The 23,291-nt window shown below is 36.5% G+C and overlaps 1 protein-coding gene across 3 annotated transcripts in view; it reads left to right on the forward strand.

The window, feature by feature from the left end:
* The window catches only part of PNISR (PNN interacting serine and arginine rich protein), a 29,157-nt gene that overhangs the window by 635 nt on the left and 5,231 nt on the right, over window positions 1–23,291 (forward strand). For 2 of the 3 annotated variants that reach the window (XM_075554742.1, XM_075554744.1), the window contains exons 2-9: window positions 9,301–9,378; window positions 11,504–11,613; window positions 13,667–13,855; window positions 15,226–15,449; window positions 17,833–18,004; window positions 19,531–19,721; window positions 20,570–20,707; window positions 22,716–22,815. In XM_075554742.1, coding sequence (XP_075410857.1) covers window positions 11,526–11,613; window positions 13,667–13,855; window positions 15,226–15,449; window positions 17,833–18,004; window positions 19,531–19,721; window positions 20,570–20,707; window positions 22,716–22,815 — 1,102 coding nt within the window. In that variant the 5' untranslated portion in view covers window positions 9,301–9,378; window positions 11,504–11,525. Of the gene's footprint in view, window positions 1–9,300; window positions 9,379–11,499; window positions 11,614–13,666; window positions 13,856–15,225; window positions 15,450–17,832; window positions 18,005–19,530; window positions 19,722–20,569; window positions 20,708–22,715; window positions 22,816–23,291 lie in introns of all 3 variants that reach the window. The other variant, XM_075554743.1, reaches the window with a different exon arrangement.

Raw genomic sequence — 23,291 nt, forward strand, 5'->3', positions numbered from 1 at the left:
GGTGGACATAAGGCATTTCGTTTTTAGCTGTAACATCTTCTGGTGACTGGCCACCGTGGCCACTCAGCCGATTTTTTTTTAATGGTCATTTGGTAGTTCTTATAAAAAGTTCGTTAGAATTAACATTGTATTTAAACATCAGGATCCCTTGAGGATAAACACCAAGAAATAAAAAGTTTCTCTCTCAAAAAAAAAAATCAGAATCCGTCTTTGATCTCTCATCCCACCGAAAATGAAATCGAGTTAGGAGATATCATTTGAGTGCTGCAAGGCAAAAGCGACGCTCTAGGAAGTGAACAGATCTTGAGAAAGTATACATTTGAAAAACATTAATGAATTTTAAACTTTACAATTAAACTAAGCAGGTAGTGCAGAACGTTCTTATTTAGTTAGCTTATCACCCAGTTGTACCTGATAGTAACAAGTTACATTGACATGGTACGTAGAATACATTTATTAACCAAGTAAGATATTACAACGAAATGTGCAAAGACCTGTAGTTAGAAGACTCGAAGAACATGCTCAGCATTTTTCAAGCTGAAGTCACTGGATGGAAAACTAGAGCCTTGAGTTGCAATATTGAAGGTTTCTGTGGGCACAATGGGGTGTGGGTGGTGCAGTGGTTAGAGTATATAACTGATAACTGAAAGATAATGGTTCAAACCCCCCCCCCCCAAAATGGTTCAAACCCAAAGGAGAAATATGTGGTAATTGCTTCCACAAAGGTTTGTAGTCTTGGGAGCAGTGTGGGCCAGTTCTATTCTGCCCTATACAATCCCTATGAATTGGAATCAACTTGGTGCCGTGGATTTTGTGGACGTAATATGAAGTCACCAGAAAGCATGAAGAGATGGAAAGGGCCACATAGTCACCATATCAAAAAGAATGGGAAGATGGGCAACCATTTTGGGAGGTAGCATATGATCAAGAACTGATAGTACTGAAGGGAGAAAGGTGAAGCTGCACTGAAGATGCTGGTGAAAAAGCAATGTTCCAGGTATTGATAGATTGTAGATTGAGATTGTCTGATAAATTGATGTGGAAATGCTTCTTTGCGTATGTCAAGAAGTGTGGAAGACCTGGCCAACTGAAATTATATAAGCCCATCACACCAAAAGGTGACGAAAGCAATGTAGAAATTAGTTTACAATAGCATATGCAAGTAAAATTTTGCTGAACATAATTTAAAAACTATCACAGCAGTACATCAGTAAAACGAGAAATCCAAGCTAGATTCATAAGAGAACATAGAACGAGGGATAACTTTGCTGATATCCGGTGGGTCATGGTTGAAAGGAAATGTTTGTATTTTATTGTCTATACAAAAGCATTTGACTATGGAGTATAGTAAGCTGTGGATAACATTGAGAAGAATGGGAATTCTAGAACACTTCATTGTGCTCCTGTAGAATGTATCAAAAGGCATTAGACGAGATCAAGAGAATACTGAGTGGTTTAAAATCAGGAAAGATGGATTTCAGCATTGTATTTTTTCACCATGTTTGTTCAATTTATATGCTGAGTGAAACTGAGAAACTGGATTATGAAGAATGCAGCATCAGGATGGGAGGAAGACTCACTGATAACCGGCAGGGTGTATGTGACAACTTGGTTGAAAATAAAGCTTGAAACACAAATATCACAGACTATAGATTACATGCCATAAAGAAAACAAAAATTCTCAAAACTGGACCAGTCGGCCACATACGTATGATGAGTAGAGGACATCATTGAAGGTGTCAAAGATTTCCTTTTATTTGGATTCACAATCAGTACTCAGAGAAGCAACAGTCCTCAAGTCAAGTGATAGGTTGTATGGGAGAAAATACTGCAAAAGATAACTTTGCAAAGATGTCACTGGCACCAGCCCAAGCTGTTACATTGTCAATTGCCTTAGGAGCACACACAAGCCAAACAATGAATCAGGAAGACTGTAAAATGGTGTTAGTGAAGAATATAAAATGTATCTTAAATTTTGAACAAATCTAGGAAAACTAACAGCCAGAGTCCTAGAAGCAAGATTGGTGACACTTTGTCTTATATATCTTGGACATGTTATCAGGGGAACAATTCTTAGAGAATGGGTGAGTGTTCTTGGCAAAGGTGAGGGTCAGTGAAAAAAATGTAGCCCCTCAACAAGATGGACACTGTGACTGCACGAGTGGGCTCAGAGAAAGCAAGAATCTTGAGAACCCACAGGACTGGGCAGGTTTCCATTCCATTGCACATCCGGTCCTTATGAGCTGAAATCAACACGACAGCACTTAACTAATGTGATACACTTTTAAAATTAGTGACCCAACTGAAGCCCAGCCTGGAATTCAGTAAAAGATGGAGTGGAATCAATGGTTAATAGTTTATTTCCTTAGTCTTTGTGCACTGTTCTTTTTCTGTTCAGAAATCTCATCCAAGGTACCACCATACATAGTTTCCTTATAGCCTGTGGCTGTGAGGCTCTCAAAGGTTTTCCTTGTGCTTCATAACATTGAGAGTTTGAGGAGGACTGGGTAGGTATACTGTGGCTTGCCCCTCTGTTGGAATGTGTCTGATGTTTTTCTCATGATTAAACTGGGTAAGGTTTTGTGATTTTTTTTTTTTGAAAGCAATTACTGGAGTGAAGTATGCCTTTCATGACATGTCAAAAGTACTTAGGTAATTTTTTTAATCGTTTTATTAGGGGCTCATATAACTCTTACCACAATCCATATACACATCAATTGTGTAAAGCACATCTGTACACTCATTGTCCTCATCATTCTCAAAATATTTGCTCTCCACTAAAGCCCTTGGCATCAGGTCCTCATTTTTTCCCCTCTGTCCCTGCTACCCCCTCCCTCATGAGCCCTTGATAATTTATAAATTATTTTGTCATAACCTGCCCTGTCCGACGTCTCCCTTCACCCACTTTTCTGTTGCCCGTCCCCCAGGGAGGAGGTCACTTGTAGATCCTTATAATCTGTCCCCTCTTTTCCAACCCACTCTCCCTCTACCCTCTCAGTATCATCGCCACTCACACCGCTGGTCCTGAAGGGATCATCCACCCAGGATTCCCTGTGTTTCCAGTTTCTGTCTGTACCAGTGTACATCCTCTGGTCTAGCCAGACTTGCAAGGTAGAATTCGGATCATGATAGGGGGCGGGGCGAGGAAGCATTTAGGAAATAGAGGAAAGTTAAATATTTCGTCGGTGTTACATTGCACCTTGACTGCCTCGTTTCCTCCCCTAGACCCCTCTGCAAGGGGATCTCCAGTGGCAGACAAATGGGCTTTGGGTCTCCACTCTGCACTCCATCCCTCATTCACTATGGTAAGATTTTTTTGTTCTGATGTTGCCTTATACCTGATCCCTTCGACACCTTGTGATCACACAGGCTGGTGTGCTTCTTCCACGTGGGCTTTGTTGCTTCTGAGCTAGATGGCCGCTTGTTTACTTTCAAGCCTTTAAGATCCCAGACGCTATCTCTTTTGATAGCCGGGTACCATCATCTTTCTTCGCCACATTTGCTTATTCACCCACTTTGTCTTCAGCTGTTGTGTCGGGAAGGTGAACGTCATAGAATGCCAGTTTAATAAAAGAAAGTATTCTTGCAATGAGGGAGTACTTGAGTGGAGGCCCAATGCCCTTCTGCTACCTTAATACTACACTTATAGATATAGGCAACATAGATCTATTTCCCATCCTCATATATAAATATATTTGTATATGGACATGTCTTTATCTAGACCTCTATAAATGCCCTTTGCCTCCCAGCTCTTTCCTCTATTTCCCTTGACTTTCCTCCTGTCCCACTATGATGCTCAGTCCCCAACTGGGTTTCAGCAATACCTCTTTGTTACATTACCCTTGATCATGCCCTACCAGGCCTCCCACACCCACCTCACTTTGCTATCAACATCACTCTTGTTAGTGACCTTGATCACCTGTTTGAAGAAGTATTTGTTAGTTTCTCTACTGTAAAATTTGTTGGTATTCTTTGGAAGAGGTTACTATGCGCAACCTGTCTAAGGAGTATGGCTTTCCCTACCCTTTATTTGGAGTCTGGAGCCCGCTGGCACAGTGACTAGGTGTTGGGCTACGATATGCAAGGTTGGCAGCTCCTCCAGAGAAAGATGGGCTTTCTCCGGTTGCTCTCTTGGAAATGCATAGGGCAGTGCTATGAAGCAGTATTGCCTTGATGGGTGAGTTGGGTTTGCTGTTTGGGAGTACGCTATTTACATAATTGACTTGGGACTCTTCTGCATGGAAAACTTATGTTCCCTCCTATTTACGAATATACTTATTTATGGTCCCATGTATACTTAACTCTTTAGGTCCTAATCAATACTATTTTGTTTTTGGTCAAATTGTACCAGTTCGAGAACTCTTTCTGTTGGTTCCTGAACTCTTTGACATACCCTGGTTGTTTTGTTTTGTTCATTTTTTGAGTGCTTCTTTGCATTCTGGCACTATAAGATTTTCTGAGTTCATCTTTTATGTTTTCTGTCAGTCCTAGATTTAACCACTTCTTTTTAAGATTTTCTTTTATTGGAAAATGATATTAGAAACCAAGATCTGGGTGCTGAATTTCTATTTTTTTTCAGTTGTCACTTTTGTTTTTTGTAAACCATTGAACTATCCAATTGTCCAGAATTGTGTAAGGGTATCATTTTAGCTGTAAGGCATAAAATATTTCAATACATAAGAAGATGCATGTCATATTGTGGCAAAACATTTTTACATTTCAGATTATCAAAATAGCATTTACTGGTGTCAATTATATGTAACTGTATAGAAGAAATGGATTTATTTGTTTTCACTCTGAGGTGAATCAACTGGTGTGTAGTATTGAAATGGCAGGGGTGACAAAGGTTACTGCATTTTTTTGGTCTTGATAGCTTTTGTTTAATGTGAACAAACAGTACACCATATGTCCCAAAGAGCAGGTGTGCTTCTGTTTGCTCTTTGATTTTGCGGTTAATGTTTAAAAACTTTAAACAATTTGATTATCATCCATCTCAATGACAGTCTATCAGATTATTTGTAAATATCAACAATTGTCATTTAAACAAGTAGTTTTAGGAATCTCACCAATGATCTTATGTAGAGTCATTTGTGAAAAAGATAAAATAAATGATGGTTTTTTCTGGTGATTGTCCTTAATTTTGCTTTTCCATCAGTGTGATGGCTTTGGTGATCCTGATAGACGCCATAATGTTTTTTTATTAATCGTTTTATTAGGGGCTCATACAACTCATCACAATCCATACATACATCAGTTATGTAAAGCACATTTATACATTCATTGCCCTCATTATTCTCAAAACATTTGCTCTCCACTTAAGCCCCTGGCATCAGCTCCTCATTTCTCCCCTCCCTCCCTGCTCCCGTCTCCGTCATGAGCCCTTCATAATTTATAAATTATTATTTTGTCATATCTTGCCCTGTCCAGCGTCTCCCTTCACCCCCTTTTCTGTTGTCTGTCCCCCAGGGAGGAGGTCACATGTAGATCCTTGTAATCGGTTCCCCACCAGCTATAATAATTGATCTTTCTGTTCTTTTCAAAACTGAATTGTTCCCCAGGGCAATCATTTACCATAAAAAGAGATTTTCTTGAGAAAGCTTATCACCTGGCTCATCATAATCAGTTTCTCCAAATTTGAGAAGTTAAGACTAAGGTCTTAAGGCTAAAAGGAAGCCCCAATAAATTTGAATACATTTTTTATGTAAAAATTAGTTGTCACAATTAAAAAGTTTGAAGATAACTAGTTGTTTGCTTATGTTTCAGTGGGTTAATAAAAATGTTTTTACCACTTAATGTATGTAAAGCATGATGGTGAATTCAGAAAATGATAAGGTATTTCCCCTGCCTCAAGAAGATATTTATTTGTGCCAAGAAAAAAACACATGAAAATTCACATACATACATATATGTACATGCAGTGGTTAATTCACATACATACATATATGTACATGCATATACATACATATATGTACATGCAGAGGAGTTTCAAAAAGCTCATGGAAAAAATCATTATATGGTTGTGAAATTTTTCCACAAATTATATATATATATCATCTTTAACCTGTCATTTTAAAAAATGCAAAAGTAGTGCAGAGACTAGTTTACTAATAACTCATCTTCAATGATTAGCAATATTTTCCACATCATTATTAAAACTGCGTGTAAAAGGTACTTTAAATGGTGTGATATTTCACTGAACAATAATGAAATTAAGGTACACCATTTGATTACTACCTGGTGTGACTTTATATTAGTTTTCCAGATTTTGTATTTGTGAGCAGTAGAAATGAAGAAAGAGTTGTTTTTTTCTTCTAATTTTTATGGCTCTATTAAAGATTGCCAAATGCAGATAAACAAAGGGTTTGGATATTTCCTCAACTATTTAATTTTTTTTAGTCTACTTAACATGTTATATAAAAATATTTATATTAAAAAGTATATAAAAGTGATGGTGGGGTTAGTTATTCATTTGGAATGATCCAACTTTGTTTACTTAATTTACACATATCCAATTTCAGGAATATTTTTACTTAATTAACAAATATACTCACAAAATATTCCTTCTGAACCAAAAGAGGCTAGTACCCCAAAGTATATTCATCTTCTACACTTTTGCAGGAGGTGCAGGTGGAATGTGTGATCGTGTAAAGCAGTTTATCTACTCTTTAAACCATCCATAATTTAAAACTAATAAGTTTTAAAGTCATAGATTCTTCCCACAATAGCATCATTAACTATTTTTAAAGCCTTATCTGTTTATAAATGATTTTCCCCTTTAAAAAAAATCATTTATTGGGGGCTTGTACACAACTCTTATCACAATCCATCCATCCATCCATTGTGTCAAGCACATTTGTACATTTTTTGCCATTCTTATTTTTAAAATATTTGCTTTCTACTTGAGCCCTTGGTATCAGCTCCTTAGTTTTTCCTCCACCTCCGTCATGAGCCCATGATAATTTATAAATTATTATTATTTTGTCATGTCTTACACTGTGCGACGTTTCCCTTACCCCACTTTTCTGTTGTCTGTCCCCCGGGGAGGGTGTTATATGGAGATCTTTGTAATGGGTTCCCCCTTTATACCCCACCTTCCCTCCACCCTCCTGGTGAGAATAGTTTCTAATCGTTACTTTTTGATTACTTGTACTTCTGTTCCTTGATTTGTAAAATAATTATTGGGAATATACAAAGATTTGTATTAAATATTTGAGTAATTCTAGTATACCCAGTTTTCCCTAAGATCTGTACCATTTTAGCAAAATGTATACCACGCTCTAAATTGGTTTCTTTACTTTGTGCTAGGATCTATACTTTTACCTAAAAAAAAAACCCCACATGAAAATTTTAAAAGCATAGAAAGATGTAAAATAAAACATCAGAATTCCTCCAGTTCTACCTGTTTTGTTCCCTATGATTTACCAATTTTTAAGCATATGTTTTTTTGGAATTTTCTATCTAAAAATTCATTCTTGAAAGAAAAAGTCTTAAATGTAACATTGTTTAATGTATTGTCTTTTACTTAATTATATAGTTTGTATATTAATACACATCACTTAGAGCCCTTATTAGTGACTGAATAGTCATCCATGGGTGGTGCCACATTTAAGAGTTCAACTGCTAGCCAAAGGTTGTCTGTTCAGACCCACTCAGAGGCCCCCTGGAGGACAGTTGTCCTCTGCACAAAGGGGGGTTATGACTCACTCACTGTATGGTACTTATTTAATCGCTTTCTTGTTAATTATAGACCTATTGTACCAAAAAGTGTTAACAATTTTTCAGTTTTTATGATGTCAGTGTAGTTAGAAGTGGTTTAAGTCCCTGCAGTGGAATCACTGAATTTGAAGTGGTGCATTTTAAATTTGGATAAGATACTATAATGCTATGTCTCCCCAGAGTTATATTTACACCCTTATCTCATGCTTATTCTCTTATAGCTAAATTCAATTCCAGCTTTAATTAAAAGCATTTCATTAAGTAACTAGTTCCAAACACCTTACTACGTAGACATTTACTGTCAAGTTCTTTGCTGAACTTTTATTCTGTATATTACTCAGTAATATGTCTTTTCTATATTTTTCTCCAGCTAAGTGCATTTGAATATTGTACTTTAATACAGCTTCCATAAATTTTTTTCAATAAGTAAACCTTAGAACATGTTTTTTTTAAGCATACAGAAAAATGGCTAGAAATTGCCCAGGCTCATAGAGCTACTGAGTGTACAGTTAGGAACCCCAAACAGAGCCATTGCTCTGAAGTCTGGGTAAAAAGTTTATCAGAAAACTTAAAGGAGCACTGGAAAAGTTGTCAGTGACAGCCACTAAAACACGAGTAAGAAGAGAAGGATCCATTCTGACTTCTGGTAAGGTAAATGAACATGTCCTGTGAAAATGATGAAAATCGATGCACAATCTTTTATGGCTTTACCCATTAAATGGCTTTAATTAAATGTCATCATTAAATGGCTTTACCCATTGCACATATATTTGTAACTCTAGCAGGCAATGGATAACACTTAACATTGTATAAATTTACAATCCATATCAGAACATTTTTTGTATTACCCTCAGCTGATATACCACACAAGTTTTGTAAAACATGACAAGTGGTGTTTATGTGGGCTTTTTGGTTCTCATAAATTTAAGCCAACAGCTTCCTCATTAATTTAAAGCTAAACAGAAAATAAGGAACTAGAGGTCATTTACTTAATCAGTATTTATTTAGTGTCTGCTGTTTTCAAGATAAAAGGAGTCTCTGTGGCCCTGTCGGTGAAGTATTTCTCAGTTAGCACTGCTGGAGAAAGCTGTGACCCTCTGCTTCTGTGAAGATCACAATTTTGGGAATTCTATGGGGGAGTTCTATGCTGTCCTATAGGATCTCTATGAGTTGGAATCATCTCTAGAAGTGGGTTTGGTTTGTGTACAGATGCTATATTAAAACTTAGTGTAAAAAGATGAATAAACATCTATCAAATTTTTGAAGTTGTTGATACAGTGAGAAGTAAACTGTTTCACAGACTAAGGAACCATTCTTACTGATGTTAATTTTTATACATAGAAAATCTGAAAGGATATATTGAAAGAAACATAGATGTTAAAAGTTTTGCCTTCTCATTTCAGTTGTATCTGTTAAACCTTATAATAGTAAAATGATTTCCATTATCGAACTGGTGAATGGGGAAAAAATTCCACTTGAGTTTGAAATGGTTATACTTACACATTACATCTTTAGAACTTATTTTTATTAACTTGAGGAAATCATTCATAATCTTAAGGCAAACTATTCTTTTCCCTCTCTTAGGTTTTAAATGACGCTGCTGCTATGCTTCCAAGCTGTGTTCTGAGTCAACTTAAGTTTTAAACACGGTGAACTTCTCAGGTTAGTTAAAATACATAGTGCTTTATAGTTCTTCTTGAGTGTTTCCTCTATTTTTAAAACTTTTTTTTAAGTTGTAAATTATGTTACTTCCAAAAGGCTATGATAACTCATTTACCTTTAAAGCCATTACAGGTGTAGATGGAAAAAGAGAAGTTGGAAATGGAGAAGAAAAAACTGAAGAGAATTTAAAAATAGTTCCATTTAACTTGGAACTGGTAGTTGGTTTCAAGTGGTACTAGTTGGTGCCTAATTTTGCCATATTTTATTTATTTTTTTTCAGTTTCAAAAATTTTTCTTTTTTTTGTTTTTTACATTTTATTAGGGGCTCATACAACTCATCACAATCCATACATATACATACATCAATTGTATAAAGCACATCCGTACATTCTTTGCCCTAATCATTTTCAAAGCATTTGCTCTCCACTTAAGCCCTTTGTATCAGGGTCCTCTTTTTTTTCCCCTCCCTCGCCACTCCCCCCTCCCTCATGAGCCCTTGATAATTTATAGATTGTTATTTTATTAGGGGCTCTTACAGCACTTAAAACCATCGATACATCCGTTGTATCAAGAATATTTATACATATGTTGCCATTATATTCTAAACATTTGCTTTCTATTTGAGCTGTTGGTATCAGCTCATCTTTGCCATATTTTACAATGTAATCTGTAGCATAATATCTATATTATAGAAGGTACACATTTGACTTATTAGTCTGGGTAACAATATATCATAATAAACTGTTTTCAAACTGAGTGATCACCATCTGCCACTGATAGAACTACAAACCATTCTAAAAATGCTACCAAGACTGGAGTTAAAAAATTTGAAGTATAAATTGGATTAGACAGCTGCCATATTTGAGTTTATGTCTCTTACCCTCTTGTTTGCTACAGTTTGTGATTCTTCAATAATAAGGCTTGCTTTTGTTTTCAAAAGGAGCCCTGGTGGTGAAGTGGGCTACACGTTGGGCTGTTAACCACAAGGTCAGCAGTTTGAAACCACTAGCCCCTGCGAGGGAGAAAGATGAGGCTTTCTAGTTGCGCCAAGATTTCATTTTGAAACCCATAAAGGGCAGTTCTACCCTGTCCTACAGGGTTGCTATGAGTCAGAATTCAATCCCTGGCAGTGAAGTTTTTAATTTTTATTTTGGGGGGTGATCAGTGTGTGTTAAAATAGGGGAAGTTATAGAATATGGGAAAGGATTCATTTTGTAAATATTTGTGTCTATTATGTGCTAAGGCCTCGGTTATAAAAGTAAAGAAACTTACCATCTTACTTGTATGTGCTATTGATTCTTAAACAACATTGTGGCGTAAAGTACAAAGATATTAAACTTGTAGGAAGTTTACATTAGTTTACAGAGAAATAGTTTGCTGAAGCTTCTTGCTTTCCCACTTAGATTTCATAGTTTTTAACAAGGTTCTCTCCTCCCTTTACCTGTTAAGAAATCTGATATTGGAGACTCTTACTTTATGCCTTTCTCTGGTTGTTCCTCTATCTCCTGTAATTACTTTTTACTAGAAATGAGATCCAAAAGCTCATTTGGATTCCTTTACGGGTTTTCAGTAACAACATAATGATACTGAATATTGTATACTATGTGGCTATACCTAGATAATCTGTGGTGATAATGTTTTGGCAACCTAGAATTTCTGATTTCTTGTCAACTTTTCTTCTGAGATCGAATGAATCATTATTTTATTAGGCATGAGAATATGGTAGTTTTCTAATTCTATGTTTATCTTACTCATTCATTAGTTGTAATTCTGTATAAGGAGTAGCTGTTAACAATTAGCTATTCCGTTACCTTCTTAAAGTGTCTTGGGAGAAATATTTTTATCATCAAATTAATTTTGTTAGATTTCACAGAATTTGCAAAATTGAATTCTTTTTAAAAGCTCTCTGAGCTAAGTTGAGTAGAGCTGTGCTTGCAGCCAGACTGGCCACCAGCGACAGGAAGTTTTCTACTCTTGCTTGGCAACCTACTAATTCCAGCTACCTCTGCTCATTGCTCTGAATTTTAGAGTTCCGATCATGTAAATGTATCATCGTATACTCTCTGACATGTTTGAAAGAATCCTCCTCCTCAAATTTAAATTCTGTCCAATTTTTTGAAGCTAGAAAGTATATTTAAAGACTCAAGATGTGGGATCAAGGAGGACAGCCATGGCAGCAGTGGCCCTTGAACCAGCAGCAGTGGATGCAGTCCTTCCAACACCAGCAGGATCCAAGTAAGGACACCAATTAATATTGGCCTTGGGGGTGTATGGAAGTGGGAGGGGTGGGGGAAAGATGAGGGGATTGGCTGAGCTGGAATTGGGCTTGGGTTAAATGGAAGAAAGATCTGTGAAGATTTACAGCCCTGGAAGCTCTCAGGAAATTCTACTGTGTCCTGTAGGTTTGAGCCAGAATTGACTGGATGGCAATGGATTTGGGTTTTATTTTTACTGGATTGTTTATTTTGTGGCCAGACTTTGGTCTTTTATCAAATAGTCTTGCCATAGGATATATAGTAGGAAATCGATTTCTCCCTGGAAGACTTCTTCACAAGGTAGAAGATTTTCTGGGGGGGGTGGGGGGGTAGTATATATATATTATATATATATATATTTTTTTTTTCACTTAGGTTTTATTTATCTAAAGCAGGGGTCCTCAAACTTTTTAAACGGGGCCAGTTCACTGTCCCACAGACCCGTTGGAGGGCCGGACTATAGTTCTAAAAAAAACTATGAACAAATTCCTATGCACACTGCACATATTTTATTTTGAAGTAAAAAACAAAACGGAGCAAAAACATCTGGTGGGCCGGATAAATGCCCTCCGTGGGCCGCATGTGGCCTGCAGGCTGTAGTTTCAGAACCCCTGATCTAAAGAAATAGGAAAAACTTTCTAAAGTGTTACTTCATTTTCCTGCCTTTGTAAGTAGAATTACATTGTTAACTCTGAATCTTCTAGTGATTCACACTTTAGTTGTATGTAGCTCATACTCAAATGTGTAGTATACTATATCATTTAAAAGGTTTTTTTATTATGGAGTATTTCAATCGTATACAAAATTAGAAGAGTATAGGGAGCCATTTATTACTTTGTATTTAGGAGTTATTAACTTGTCGCTAAGCTTACCATATATGCTTGAGTATAAGCCACCACAAATAGCAGCCGAGGCACCTAATTTTACCACAACAACTGCATTAAAAATGTTCTGGAAAACTCGGCTTCTACACGAGTATATATGGTATTTCATATATATCACCTCCTACCCTGCTTTTCCCTTAACCATGGTTAATCTGGTATTACATCTATAGCTGTGGGGTACTGTGTTGTAGAGTATACTGATGTAAAAAGACGTTATTGTTGAAAGTGTGTGTAGCACAGCCCAAGACCCCCCAGTTGAGTTCTGCGTGTGCCATTCAGTGCCGTTGACTGCATTCTTTCTGTCTGCAGCCACTGTCATCGCTTTCGGGCTTGCTCCTTCCCCGTTCACCTAAAATCACTGCCCCTTACATTTCCCATCTAATCTTTCAAGTTGTCAGTTTCTAAAAGAGCATAATCCTCAAGTCAGAGAGTTTTTAGTAGTTAAGCTGAACTATTGTTTGGTGTTAAGCAAACTTCAAGTAGTAATTTTGTTGAAGGTTAAAGATTCTCTATGGACAATAGTTTCTGGGGCTCAGCCTCCATGAGTTTTAAATTCTTTCCTGTATTTTCCCCCCTTTGCTCAAGATTCTTCAAAGGACTCTGGTCATAGTATTAGGCATCCTCCAGTTTTTCTCACCTCATGGAAAATGAAGCATTTGGTCTTGGAGAAAGTTAGCCACACTGGAACGTACTGGAATTTAACAAATTCAATTTTGGATATGTGAATGTTTATAGCATTTTACTTTCTGGGACAATTAGCACAGTGTTGTGTTCAATCCTTTTCAGTTGTTTCTCTAGGAAGAAATCCAAGAACTGGATTTGCTAAGTTATAGTTACATATCTGAAAAAGTATGTAGTACACATTTCCAAATTAATTCCATGTGGGTTATGTCAATCTATATTCCCAGTAAGTGTTTGAAAATCTTTAGTAATACTAAAATGAAATGTGAAAAATCATATCTTAATTTACTTTGTATTTCCCTTATAAAAAATATAGGTGTATATATTAGCTCTCTAATAAGGAATATTAGAGACGTTTGGCATGGAGGTTACATATGATAGTAGCACGATCTTTTACCTCCTTCAGACTGAATGTAACTTTCACTCTTACTGCCCGAGTGTTAATTTTTCTCTGTTAATTTTTATTAGGCCAGATAGACTGGGCTGCTTTGGCTCAAGCTTGGATTGCCCAAAGAGAAGCTTCAGGACAACAAAGCATGGTAGAACAACCACCGGGAATGATGCCAAATGGACAAGATATGCCTGCAATGGAATCGGGTCCAAATAATCATGGGAATTTTCAAGGCGATTCAAACTTTAACAGAATGTGGCAACCAGGTTTGTTGCTTGTTTTCCAACTTTTGTTTTTTTTAAAAAAAATGAAGATTGAAATGAAGTTATTTCATTTGTAATTACCTTGTCTAATTTGCTTAGATTTATGACTTCTTGAAATTGATGCATTTAAAGAATAGTTTCGATTTGATTTGACCTTGACACCAAAATTACTCTCTTCTCAGTCTGCTGGCACTGTGGCACTCAGTTCGAGTCTTTTCTTGGTTCTTCATTCCTAGGCTGACAGGGACTGGGAACACTGGCAACCTCACTTGACCTCTAGGGAGGAGAGTGTTCTATGCCTTTCTTTCAACCTCTGGCCTTTTCAGAAGCAGGCAGCACTGGCAGAGCAAGCCATGCCTAGCCTCTCCTGAAAGAAAACCGGTGCCACTCTGCGACAGTCTGTCAAATACGCTCTGCTCTGCCCAGTCGTTCACTTCCCTTTTCTTCCCTCTTTTTCAGATAGTGAAGATGTTCTTTAACTATCTCTTTTTAATTCCTGTTTATTTTTATCACTCACAATATGATTTAGATTCCTTCATGCTAGTTCAGTTCCAATAGCTGTGTCATTAATTTTAATAGTCACTTCAAATTATTTGTAGGAAATCCCACAGTTAGGTATGTTGATATGGTGAAGTCATATTCACTTCTCTATAATAATGCTTTATTATTTTTAGTTCTTGGAATGTAAGAATTGAAAATACAGGATATTATCCTCTAATACCGCCTTTAAACGGTAATGAGTCTTCTAATTTTACATAGTGTTAGATGGTTTGTTTCTAGTTTTCTTGAAGCTGTGCGACATTTCCTCAAGTTTGAAAATTTTTGTTTTCCAAGTTCAAGCTTATAAATGACTCACCCTGGCATTTACCACTCCCCAATTTTAGTAGGCTGAATTTCTCTGTGACTCTGGGAAAATGATTTACTTCTCTATGTTTTAATTTTCCCTTCTGACATTGGCAAAAAGTAAGAATACCTGCTTTTTCCCTTCCTCACAGAGATGTTGTGAGGATAAATGGAAGAAATGATATAAAATCTCAAGCTACTGTTTTTTATGGTGATGTTATTGAACAACAACAAAATTCAACCAGAAATTGCTCTTGGTTTTGTTACTTTCATTAGAAATAATTTGGGCTCTCTGGTTTCCATTTGTTCAGGATATGAATTAGAGTAAATGGAGTTAGCTCATTTGAATTATTCATAAGATAGTTTAATTCATTGCTTATTTTTATGATAGGCAGAAGAAATTTGACCAAGAAGTCATAAATACCTTAAGTTTCTTTACTGAAAAATCTAGTTTTCTGGAAATCTTAAGAAACTGTATTGATTTTGTTGTAACCCCCTGTTGAATGTTTTTATACTTGAATCCTAAATAGAATGGGGAATGCACCAGCAACCCCCACAGCCCCCTCCAGAACAGCCATGGATGCCACCGACACCGGGCCCAATGGAAATTGTTCCTCCTTCTGAAGACAGCAACAGTCAAGACAGTGGAGAATTTGCCCCTGATAACAGGCACATATTTAACCAGAACAATCACAACTTTGGTGGACCACCTGATAATTTTGCAGTGGGGCCAGTGAACCAGTTTGACTATCAGGTGAAAGATATCTTGTTGCTTTAATTTTGTAGATGTGTACATATTCCATTTGTCAGCATAATATCTTCAGGAGTACCGAAAGTGTGTTTCACTTTTCAGGCTTGTACAGTTAAGCCCATTTCATGTCTTAGAAAATTGACCAATTTTTGAGTGTTTAAACAGTAGTGTTTTTTTGTTTGGGGCTTATTTTTTATTAGAAACGTGATATGAAGCATCTTTAAGTAAAAAGGAGAGAAAGTGAAAGTGCAGTTGCTATATGATTTTTACATTTCTAATATTTCTGAATGTCTTTTTAATTTTTTTTTTTTTCAAAAAGGACTCAGTGAGCTTGGTTCCATTTGTCTGGGACAGAAGGCTCTTTGGGTAGCCAGCCCTGTCTCCATGAGGTACCCAGTCATCATCGCCATGAATGTCATTTTTAAATATTAAATAAATTTTAGAAAATGCACAGTAGTTGATTACATTCTTTTTCAATAATATATTGTGGTTCAAGGTCAGCAGTTTGAAACCAGCAGGAGGAACAATAAGACTTTATCCTCCTGAAAAATAGGTACAGTCTCAAAAACCCACAGGGGCAGTTCTGTTCTGTCCTGTAGCCTCGCTGTGAGTTGAAACTGACTCGATGGCAGTGAGTTGAGTGCTGGAACAGTTTAATACGAGGTCTGACTTCCAAGTCTAACCACGTTCTATCTATCAAGTCTATACAGGATGCAAAAAACAGAATTCATACAGACATTGGTGTGGTGACAAATCACTGAAGGCTCTAGAAGAGCTGCTGTTATGTCAATGTCATACCACCTTGGTTGTGACAAAAATCAAAACAAAACACTTCTACTAATGCTGTACCTTCTACTACCTGGAACCTTGAGTGCAAAGGAATCTGGGAAATGTAGTCTACACCCTTATAGTGCTTCCATTAAAAATAAAAATCAACCAGACAAAACAGCTGTTGGTAAGAATTCCAGTTCATAGCAACCACAGACACATGGAACTGCTTAGTTGTGTCAGCGTAGAACTGCTCGCGTCGTTTTCAGTGCCTGGGCTTTCAGAAGGAGACCACCAGGGAGGTCTTCGTGGCTCCTCCTCGCCTGGGCCAGGCGTGCACTTTCCATTGTGTATCTCTCTGTACTGGTGGGAGTGTTTTGGTTTTGACCCGACACTGCCTTACATCAGTTCTGTCCTTCACAGATTTCACTATAAGGAAGAAAATAGACATTAATGCACAAAGGATTATAATAAATCATCAAAATTAAATATGTATATTGTGGCTATGGTTACATAAATACATTAGGAACAGATCATCTGTTAAGTGCAGTTCTTTGTGGGTGCCATAGAATTATGACAGTTTTTCTAATATATTACTGTAATTAGACATGTTAACGAGGTCCTTAATTTGTAGTATCCAGATCATATTAGGGTTATAGAATCCTGGGGAATAGTGTCATGCGATGCTGTTTTCTTATACCTGCTTTATCACACTCTCCCCTTAAAGTTCTAGATATCATTTTTGGAAATACTGTATTTTCTCGAGTATAAGCTGAGTTTTTCAGCACAGTTTTAATGCAGTTTTTGTGGTAAAATTAGGTTCTTCAGCTGACATTTGGGTCAGCTTATACTCAAATTATTACAATTGCTGCCCTATAATCTTAGCTTTCATAATTAAAAATTTAGAATAGTCCTACCATACATTATTTTACTATTCACCTTTAATTCTCATTCATAAATGTTTAACTTTCTGAATGCTCAATAAGTATACAGTTTAGATTTTTTTTTTTTTTTTTTTTTTGGTTTCTGAAGAGTATAGTAGGAAGGAGTTTCTATGTAATACCACATTGGCATGGCAGAGTTCTTTTGGGCACTGCCATAGAAAAAGCACTTAAAATGGCAAAATTGCAGCAGCAAAAATTCAGAAACTTCTATGTTTTTGTTTATAAGATATTTCTTGTATGATTATGGAAGCTATTTAAATTTACTAAAAGGAAGTTGGAATTGTTTTGTAAAATTTCCAGCATTTTCTAGTATTTAAAAAAATTGGTTTATCTTTCATGTTTTGCTTGTAGGATTAGTTCATAAATGGATTAAGAATGAAAAGGCACGTGTGTGTGCATGTATGTCTATATCCTTTTTCTCTATTTTGGGAAAATAATACTATTTGGTGAATTTCAGAATGCACTTTGCATTTACAAGGGCAAAAAAGTCTTTAACGTCCTTAGGAAAAGTAGCTAAATTCTTGGGTCTATAGAAATATTGATGGATATTAGGATATGGAATTCTTGGATTTCCTGTTCACATGGATTTCTACTGTCCTAGTTCATAACACACGTGTGTCCCAGAGAATATATTGTATTAATGTGAAGAAAAATAAACTGCAATACTCTTTCAGCATGGGGCTGCTTTTGGTCCACCGCAAGGTGGATTTCATCCTCCTTATTGGCAACCAGGACCTCCAGGACCGCCGGCACCGCCCCAGAATCGAAGAGAAAGACCCTCGTCATTCAGGGATCGGCAGCGTTCTCCTATTGCACTTCCCGTGAAGCAAGAACCGCCACAAATTGGTAGCTACTTAACTAAGTTTAGTGACTGCCTTGCATGATTTCTTGATCGCCTAAAAGAGATTTCCTCTGTTTGTTTAAATTGTTCTCATTGCTTCTGATGTATTATGAATAGATACTTTAAGATACTCGTTTTAGCCATAAAACCTTAAGAAATATTAAAACAAATGCTGGTCTAAAAATAGAAATTTATGATGATCATAGCATCTTGATTTTTTCAACTTTGACAATTTGAAACATTGATCCAATATATGAACAGACACCATTCCTCTTTTTACGTTTACTGAAAAATATTTGTTCGAAATTTTCATTCACTGTGGAAAATAGATTTATGCTTTTGTTTGACTGTTCTATTTGCATATTTTAGGTAGTAGTGTTAAATAAGAACATCGCCCTGAATTAGTTCAGAAGACTACTTAATTGCTCTTTACTCTCTGGCAAATAATTTAATCTCTTCTCTTGAATTTCAATTTCTTTACTTGCAAAAGGGATCAGATAATAGCTAGCCACCCCTAGGGCTCTTGTGAAAATTAAGGGTGATTAGGATTTAGTGTGCTGGAGTAGGATTTGGGGCCCTGGTGACTTAAGTGGTTATGTGTTAGGGTGCTAATTGCAAGGTCAGCAGTTTGAAACCTCCAGTCCAGGGGGCCAGTTTTAAACCAGGGGGCCTGGTTTTTAACCAGGGGGCCAGTTCACTGTCCCTCCGACGCATTGGAGGGCTGGACTGTAGTTTAAAAAAAAACTATGAACAAATTCCTATGCACACTGCACATATCTTATTATGAAGTTAAAAAACTAATAGGGCAAAAACACCCCGTGGGCTGGATAAATGTCCTCGGTGGCCTACATGTGGCCGCAGGCTGAAGTTTGAGGATCCCTGCTCCAGCCACTACCAAGAAGAAAGATGAGGCTTTCTATCCTGTTAACAGTTTCGGAGGGACACTGGGCCACCCTATCCTCTAAGGCCACTAGGAGTCGGCACCGACTCAGTGGCAATGAGTTTGATATTTTTTGGGGGGGTGTTCAGGGATTAGTAGTGCTTTGCTTGTTATTAATATGGATGATTTTAAAGAACAGTGCACAATGCTTTTAATTGGTTGTTTTTAGTATCTTGCTGGATAATACCTGTATTTTCTACAAGGACTCAAATGGCACAAAAAAATCTCTTCTCTCATTTACTCTAAACTGTTTTCTTTTTTTTTTCAACTCTTTTTATTTATTTAGTATTTTTAAAATTTAATTTAATTTCATTTTTTTAACAATTTATTGGGGCTCATACAATTCTTATCACAGTTCATACATATACATACATCAATTGTACAAAGCACATCTGTACAGTCTTTGCCCTAATCATTTTTTCTCTTTTCTTTTTTTACATTTTATTAGGGACTCATACAACTCTTATCACAATCCATACATATACATACATCAATTGTATAAAGCACATCCTTCTTTTTGTAGAATTATGAACAAGGAACTTAAGTTTTTGTATGATTTTAACTGGCTTGCAAAATGTCTGTGTGAAATAGATGCAGTGAAGCGCAGGACTCTTCCAGCTTGGATTCGTGAAGGGCTTGAAAAGATGGAACGGGAAAAGCAGAGGAAGCTGGAGAAGGAAAGAATGGAGCAACAACGTTCACAGTTGTCCAAAAAAGAAAAGAAGGCCACGGAAGATGCTGAAGGGGGAGATGGCCCTCGTTTACCTCAGCGGAGTAAATTTGTGAGTAGCATCTCCCCACACTTGTGAGAATTTTGCCTAAAGAGAAACTGATTAGCTTTCAGTCTAAAGAAAATGATTAGAGCTGTGTTCCAGATAATGACTTTGAGTATGTTTATTGGGGTTTATGTACGTGAAAGGTGGAAAAGCCTTGTAGCGGGTTATGCATTGGGCTCCAGGAGTTCGAAATTACTAGCTGCTCTTGGTGAGCAAAGGGGTCTTGTGTAGCAGATTTACCCGGTGTGATGTGGCGTTTGATCTCTTGACTGCTGTTTTTGTGAGCATTGATTGGGATCCAAAGCACTTGCATGTCCATTGTTTTAACCATACATATATTTAATTGTAAATTATTATAAATTTTTTAAAATTAGGAATAATGCTCTTTCCCCAGTCAACTAGCTGAAAGCTATAGTCACACTTTTCACATGCAATTTTTTAATTGTGCATTAGCAAAACATTAACCAATTCTGCATGTATAATTCACTGACATTATGAAATTATCAAAAGATAATTTAGAGAGCAATTATACTGTTATATTTCTACTTCATAAAGTTTTTAATTATAAGTAATGGTTTTATAAGCATGCATTTGGGCTTAAACATTCTATATATATTTCATTTTATTGGGGGCTCATACAACTCATCACAATCAATTGTGTCAAGCACAGTTGTACACTTGTTGCCTTCATCATTCTCAACATTTTCTTTCCACGTGAGCCCTCAGTATCAGCTCATTTTTTTCCCGCTCCCTTCCCGCCTCCCCCCCCTTACAAAACCTTGATAATGTATAAATTATTTTTTTTCCATGTCCCGCACTGTCCGATGTCTCCCTCATCCGGTTGTCTTTAATAGGATAGTGATGAGGAAGAGGAAGACAATGACAATGCGGAAGCTGTAAGCAGTGGGAAAGCCACGCGAAGCCCATCTCCAGTTCCTCAAGAAGAGCAAAGTGAACCAGAGATGACAGAAGAAGAGAAAGAATATCAAATGGTAGAATACTCAATTTCTTACCAAGTTTAAGAATATGTTTCGTTTGTAGTGTTTTAAACTATTGTGTAAGCTGGCTTATGCTTAGAATTCATGATTACATCTATAAAATCCAAGTGTTTCATGTTACTTAAATAGAAATAATGATAAAGGTTAAAGAATTTATACGGATTTCTTTTAGGATATATGAGGGTGACCAAAATTGACCGTACTTGTTTATTGCAAGACTTCTCAAAATTTTTTCTTTTTTAAAAATTGATTATTTTGGTAGTTAATACATGCATCATTCCATAGTTCAGTATTGTAAAATTTCTACCAACAGTATTGTACAAACTGTACAATTTCTACCAACAGTTTCCAAATCTACTTTTCTCTAAAATTTTCTGTAACGTATTGTCATTTTCTTGAGATTTAAAAAATAATATGCTTCATTCCTTACATTGAAAAATTTGATGATCTTTCAAATGTTCGTGGAAGATGCAGGATCGGTCTACTCTTAGTTGAATAAATGCATAATCTGGAGCTCAGAGAGAATAAGAATAGTCCACATTCCAATCAGGTTTTGGTAGCCCAACCAAGCCCTACAATCCACTCCTGAATTCAAGTGAAGGATCCATCTCATGCCATTTTAACTCTTCATAGTACAACCACTGTATATGTAACTGTTGGTTTGTTTTACTGTGGTGTCTTGCGTGTTTGTTGCAATGCTGGAGGCTATTTTACCAGTACTTCAAATACTACGAAGGTCAGCCAGGGTGGATAGATGTCTGAAAATTTCCCCGAAAAAAAAGGTTTCCAGATTAAGATAGACTAGGAAGAGAGCACCTAGTATATCCTACTACTAAAGAGTTGGCCAGTGAAAACCATATGAATCGCAGGGGAACATAGTCTGATATCTTGCTGGAAAATGAGCCCCTCGCTCAGAAAGCACTCAAAATATGACTGGGAAAGAGCAGCCTCTCAGCATATAGCTGACCTTACTGATGTGCATGTGTCAAAGCTTTGGGGATTACTGCAAATGACAGCTCTTCTGTGGCAAACATTAATGATTCTGAAGCATCAGGAGATAGGAGGGAAGACTCCAAGAATCACTGTGCCAGAAATAATTGATCTGTGAAACCACAGTATTGAAGAAGTCCAAGCTGCACTGAAAGCATTGACAAAAATGAATGGGGCTTTGGGAATTGATAGAATACCAATTGAAATATGTACACTAATTAATGAAGTTCTGGAAGTATTTACTCATCTGTCAAGAAATTTGGAAGACAGCTACCTGGCCAACTGACTAGACTGTATTTATGGCCATTCTTAAGAAAGGTGACCCAACGGAACGTGGAAATGATTGAACAATATTATTAATGTCACATGCAAGTAGAATATTCCTGAAGGTAATTAAAAAACGGCTGCAACAATACATCAACAAGAAACAACTAGAATTTCAAGTTAGATTCCAAAGAGGCTATGCAATGAGATTTATCATTGGTGATGCTAGGTGGCATCTTCTCTGAACATTGAAGGGTATCAGAAAGATGCTTACCCTTGTGTTGTATTTATTCTGCAAAGAATGGCATTGGTATCAGAACACTTGGTTGTCTCCTGCAGAACCTGTATCTAAACCCAGAGGCAATCTTTTGAGCAGAATAGGTGTTTACAGTATGGAAATCTTGTGTGCCAGGGTTGTGTCCATTCGCCATACCTAATTCGTGTGCTTATTCAGAGTGTTCTTGTTACGTGTCAGTGTTAAGTATTTGTGAACATTTTTTCAAAAGAAACTTATATTCTCAAATGTTTTATCTCTAAAATTAGACTTTAGTGTCCACTAAATTGATAAATGCATGTTGTTCTTTTACTCCCCCACAAGTTTTGATGTTTTAGAGTAATTTTCTAGATGTACCTCACAATGACTGATCTGATCTCTAAAAGTTACTTATGAAATGCATCTTATTTTTAAATATTTGAAAAATATAACTAGTAATTACATGGTAGTAATTTATAAAATATTGTTCATTAGATGTTGCTGACAAAAATGCTTCTGACTGAAATTTTACTGGATGTGACGGATGAAGAAATATATTATGTAGCCAAAGATGCACACCGAAAAGCAACGAAAGGTATACTGTGGGTGCTCTTGGTATTTATTGGTTTTGTGGGGGCATTCTGATTTTAATAGATATTTCAGACTTTTTTAATTGCCCTTGCTGAATTATTATCAGGCATTTGAATATTCTCTTGCATGTTTTAACTCTGGAAAAGGTTAAATTTTTAGACACCATATTACAAATATTTTTGTTTCACCTAACCTGCTTGAGTACAAGTTAGCAATCATGCTGTTGTCCTATAAAAGATGTATTGTGGAAAATATATGCTGTTCCATTTATTTCACCTGATTTTTTTATAGATAACGGTGGTATTGGTGTATGACTTCTTATAATCTATTGTGACATGAGTTATGAATCTTCAGTTTTGTTTTCACTATTTAACTAGTTATAATTCTTACAGAAGCAGGCAATTACTCTTCTATGCTTTTAGTAATATATTTAACAATATATTGAAAACGAGATAAATTATAGCCACCTCAGAAATAGAG

This window comes from Tenrec ecaudatus, chromosome 7 (genome assembly GCF_050624435.1).
Source record: "Tenrec ecaudatus isolate mTenEca1 chromosome 7, mTenEca1.hap1, whole genome shotgun sequence".
NCBI lineage: Eukaryota > Metazoa > Chordata > Mammalia > Afrosoricida > Tenrecidae > Tenrec > Tenrec ecaudatus.